At 66.6% G+C, this 4,365-nt stretch overlaps 1 protein-coding gene across 2 annotated transcripts; it reads right to left on the bottom strand.

The window, feature by feature from the left end:
- Positions 1–1,389: 1,389 nt before the first annotated feature.
- ID2 (inhibitor of DNA binding 2) lies at positions 1,390–3,615 on the bottom strand. 2 transcript variants are annotated; one of them, XM_081156739.1, is made up of 3 exons: positions 3,192–3,615; positions 2,851–2,914; positions 1,390–2,010 (listed from the first exon to the last, which is right to left on the bottom strand). In XM_081156739.1, exons 1-2 carry the CDS (start codon positions 3,534–3,536, stop codon positions 2,858–2,860), a joined length of 402 nt encoding a protein of 133 aa, XP_081012865.1. In that variant the 5' UTR covers positions 3,537–3,615; the 3' UTR covers positions 1,390–2,010; positions 2,851–2,857. The 2 variants fall into 2 exon arrangements, with proteins under 2 accessions (XP_081012865.1, XP_081012866.1); XM_081156740.1 differs by having other exon boundaries at positions 1,390–1,974; positions 3,192–3,611.
- Between the last annotated feature and the right edge of the window lie 750 nt (positions 3,616–4,365).

The following is a 4,365-nucleotide window of genomic DNA, read 5'->3' as shown; positions in this document are numbered from 1 at the left end:
CCCCCGGCTCCCGGCGGCCGGGCAGGTAGGTGCGCGACAGGGCCCCGCCCGGGGAAGCCCAGGGGCCCCCGCAGAAGACCCTCGGCCCGGTCAGTCCCCTCGCGCAGCCGAGCCGACGGCGCGCGGTCCCCGCGTCTGCAGGTGACGAGGGCTGGTGTCCGCGCCCGGGTCCGTGGTACCCCGAGGAGAGGACGGGGCTGGGGCAGCGACTGCCTCGGGCTTCCCGCCCGCGCCCCGCCCCGCCCGCCGCGGCCCCGCGGCCCCGGGTGGCCTGTCCTGCAGGGAGCGGGGCGTGCTGACCACAGGTGCCGGACGTCAGGTGACAGGTCTGCAGGGCCGCGGGCGTCGGGATGCCACGCCCCGTCCAGGAGCCCGGGCAGAGCCGCTGCCCCGGGAGTGAGATCGTCAACACCAGCGGCGGCCCTGCGCCCTGCGCCCATTCGGTTCGCGGGCTCACCTGCGCGCACCTGCCTCACCTGCGCGCACCTGCCTCACCTGCGCGCACCTGCCTCACCTGCCGACGCGCTGGGGTTCCAGCTGCCCCAGGCCGCCCCCACCCGCCCCGGGCTCCGGGTCAGGGCCCGAGCCGCCGCCGGGGCCTGCTCGGTGGGGCCCCGGACACCAGCCCGCGGGCCTGCGGGGGCCCCAGGTGAGACGCCGCCCCCGCCCCCAGGCCCCGCCCCCTCGGACGCGCCGTCCAGAGCCCGCTCCCCGCAGGGCGGCGCCCTCCGACTTGAGAGCAGTAACTGTGCGAATGATGCGAGTTTTAGAGGCACCTCGGTGAACGGGGCCCGTGAGGGGGACAGCGGGCGGGTGTTTCTCCCAGCCCCCCTTCCTTCCCGGGAGCCCGGGTGCAGCGGAGGGTGAAGGGCGACCCACAGCCACCTGCGCTGGGCCGTGGGCCTGGCCCAGCCCGCCGCCCGCGGGTGGAGGCGGCGCCGGGGAGCCGGAGGGGGAGCCCCGTCCCAGGCGGCCGCCGGGAGCAGAGTGACCCCGAGGGGTCCTTCTGCGCCCCCCGAGTCTTACCTCACGCTCTGAGTCCCAAGGAGCCTTTTCTCCTGAACAAGCCGTGCCCTCCCCCGACAGGGCGTCCCCAGGCCCCAGCGACCCCACAGCGCGGGCGCAGCTTTCCCGAGGGGCTACCCCCCCCCACCAGCGTCGACCAGACCCCCGCACGCCCGCTCCGAGGCTCGGCCGTGGGGGTGGAGGGTCAGGTAGGGCGGAGACAGGGAGAGGGGCCTGAGAGACATTCGGAACCCAGACGTTGACTCCAGGCGAGTTTTATTGTAACCGCTCAGTGAACTCCCGCGTGTGCCCACCTGGGCCCAGTCACAACCCAGCGTCACAGAAAAGCAGAGCACGGCCCGGAGAGAAAGCAGGCAATCACCCTTCAATAAACACACTTGATTTATTTTGTATAAAAGGGTTAAGTTTACAACCAAACTTTTATAAAAAGTTTAGCCCGAATAAGTACATCGTTACGCTTCGAACGCAGAAATACACATCTCTGCCGCTGTACAAGGAAACTCTAGGGAAAGAGTTCACGAGGCTTCACTCAATATACATATATATTTATATATAAATATACACACAGCATTCAGTAGGCTCGAGTCAGAAAAGGTCATTTCTGACCAAAAGACTTCATTTAAGGGACTGAACGCTGGATCCTTCTGATAGTCACGCTCCACCTTTGAAAAAAAAAGGCAAAGTCTGCTGAATTCGGGCAGTTCCTTGTGATTTTCACGTTTTTGCTCCCCACGGTGGGAACAGCATATAAAGAACACCTTCCGACGGCAGGAAGGGCATTAAAAAGTCTTTTTCATAAATAACTAACATCACCGTCCGGGTCAGGAGGCGCCCTGGGGAAGACGATCTGATCCTTCTTAGTTTTGCTTCCATTTTTTAAAAGGGTCCATTCGGCCTGCTGTCCGTCTTCCCGGTGAAATGGTTGAAAAATAAGTTCCTGCGGATCGGCTGTTGTGCAAAGAAGAAAAGAAAAGCCACGACCACCTGCAAAAGATTGCGAGAGAGAGAGAGAGAGAGAGAGAGAGAGAGAGAGAGAGAGAGAGAGAGAGAGAGAGAGAGGGAGAGGCGCGTTCAGGAGAAGGCGACCTCCGGCAGGGCGGCCGGCTGGCGCCAGGAGGCAGCCGCAGTTTGAACATCTAACCAAACACTCAGAGGCTGGGCAACCCTGGCGTCCAGATGCAGCCCACACTCGGCCTCCACGGCGCGCATTCCACAGGAACACGGCGGAGCCGGGAGGACGCCGATGCAATCTTCCCCTTGCATCTCCAGCGGCCGGGCTCGCAGGCGCCAGCCGGCTGCTTGGAACAATTATTTGATTGAAAACAGCCCCTTGAGTTCACAGATAGGGAAGTCGGATCCCACATCACAGGGATCCCAGGCTGGCCCGGGCTCAGGGCGGCCGGCCCAGGCCCACGGGCCGGCTGGGGAAGGAGGGTCCCCGTGGAATTCCTGGCGATAAGATTAACTGCCCGGCGGCTAGCACCTCATGGCACCAGGGCCCCAGCCAGGGCAGCCAGGGCCCCGCGTTCCCCACCGGAGCCAGTACACGCTTTCCCCGGCCACCTTCGTAGGAAGTTACGGGCATTTTTTAATTTTTTAAAGGAAAATGCTCGGGGATCTTGAGTTACCAGAGCTAGGAGCCCCACACGCAGACCCTGCACTACCTTTAGCACATGGAAGTGCACTTTCATTTGCTAAACCCATTTTTTCTTTTTTTTACAGATACACAAGACACCCCCCCACACACACACAGACAGACAGACAGACAGGAGAAAACACCCCAAGGGGCAGTTTGGCCGCCGGGAGCCTCGAGCTGACACTCACCATGTTCTCAGCCACAGAGCGCTTTGCTGTCATTTGTCATGAACTCGGAGGGGAACTCGGAAGCCTGGGGGGGGGCAAAGGCAGGCGTTAGACGGTCGAAGGAGAAAGGGGGCCCCTCGCCCAACGCGGTCCTCGCAGCGGCAAGTTCCCTGCAAGGCGCTGCTGCTGCTGGAACTCGGGCCAGAGACGGGCGCAGCCGCCGGTTCGCGGCCGCCCCCCTGCAGCACCTCCGCAGGACGGTAGGGTCCGGTCGCTGACCACGGCCGCCTGGACAATGGGTCCGGCCCGGGCGAGCGCCCGCGTGCGCGGCGGGGCAGCGGCGGGGCCGCGGGGTCACTCACCTGCAGCGACAGGATGCTGATGTCCGTGTTCAGGGTGGTCAGCGGCGTCCTGGCCGCCGGGCTCTGCCCGGGCCGCTGGTGGTGCAGGCTGACGATGGCGGGGTGCGAGTCCAGGGCGATCTGCAGGTCCAGGATGTAGTCGATGACGTGCTGCAGGATCTCCATCCTGCTCACCTTCCGGTCCTGCGGGATGCTGGGCACCAGCTCCTTGAGCTTGGAGTAGCAGTCGTTCATGTTGTACAGCAGGCTCAGCGGGTCGTCCGCGGGCGCCTTGCGCGCGATGCCCAGGCTGTGGTCCGCCGCGCTGCTCTTCCTCGCGGACCTCACCGGGCTGAAGGCTTTCATGCTGACCGCGGGGCGGGAGGACAGGCCGGGAGGGAGCGCGCCGCCCGCGGAGCCGCCAGCGCTCGGACCCGGACGGGCTCGGAATGGAGCGGCGAGCGCCGCGGGCCGCCTTTTATCCGCGGTCGCCGGGGCCGCGCCGCTCGGCTCCCCTGCGCCCCCATTGGCGGAGAGCGACGCGTCCGTCAGGCCGGGCGGGCGCGCCCATTGGCGGGTCCGGGCGCGGGGCGAGCGCTCGGCTCTTCCGCGTTTGCAGCCAATCCCCGCGGGCTGGGCGGGGCGGCGGGCGGGCCCGGCTGGGGCGGTAAATAGAGTACAGAGCGCGCGGGCGGCGGGGCGGGGGGGACGCGGGGGGCGCGGGGTCCGCCAGGGTGGGGGAGGGGCCCCGGGATCCAGGGGAGCGTCTTCATTCTAATTCCCGCCGCGGGGCCGGGCCCTCGCCCGGGGGTGCCCCACCCCGCGGAGCTCGCAGCGGCCCCGGAATCGCGGCGCCCGGGCAGGTCGTGCGCGGCGGGGGGAAGGCGCGGTTCCCGGCCACTCGGGGCGCGTCGTCCACGCGGGAAGCGCTTCTGCACAAAGGGGGAGACGCGCATAAGTTTGCCGCTGGCCAGTGACGCTGGTAGAGCGAGTTAAAGCTACGTGGAAAAACATAAAGAGCCCACGCACGCATCCCAGGACCCATTCGGTGCGGGGACCCGCAGCCCCGAGCCGCGGGGGGCGGTGCTGTAACCTGAGCGGAGCGCGCGTGGGGCTGGAAACCCAGCGGGCGGCTCAGGGGCTCCAGAGGCGGGGGCGCGCGGGAGCCTCCTGGAGGACTGGGCGGAGCTGCTGC

The sequence above is a fragment of the Miniopterus schreibersii genome (assembly GCF_964146895.1).
Source record: "Miniopterus schreibersii genome assembly, chromosome: 13".
Classification (NCBI taxonomy): Eukaryota; Metazoa; Chordata; class Mammalia; order Chiroptera; family Miniopteridae; genus Miniopterus; species Miniopterus schreibersii.
The sequence above is the reverse complement of the archived record's forward strand: the minus strand, read 5'-3'. Positions and strand labels throughout refer to the sequence as shown.

Excerpts from the sequence above, each read along its gene's own strand:
- ID2 (XM_081156739.1), bottom strand. The coding sequence starts at position 3,536 with ATGAAAGCCTTCAGCCCGGTGAGGTCCGCGAGGAAGAGCAGCGCGGCG. Across the intron at positions 2,915-3,191 it reads TCAGCATCCTGTCGCTGCAG|GCTTCCGAGTTCCCCTCCGA; the intron begins GTGAGTGACCCC and ends GCCCCCCCCCAG.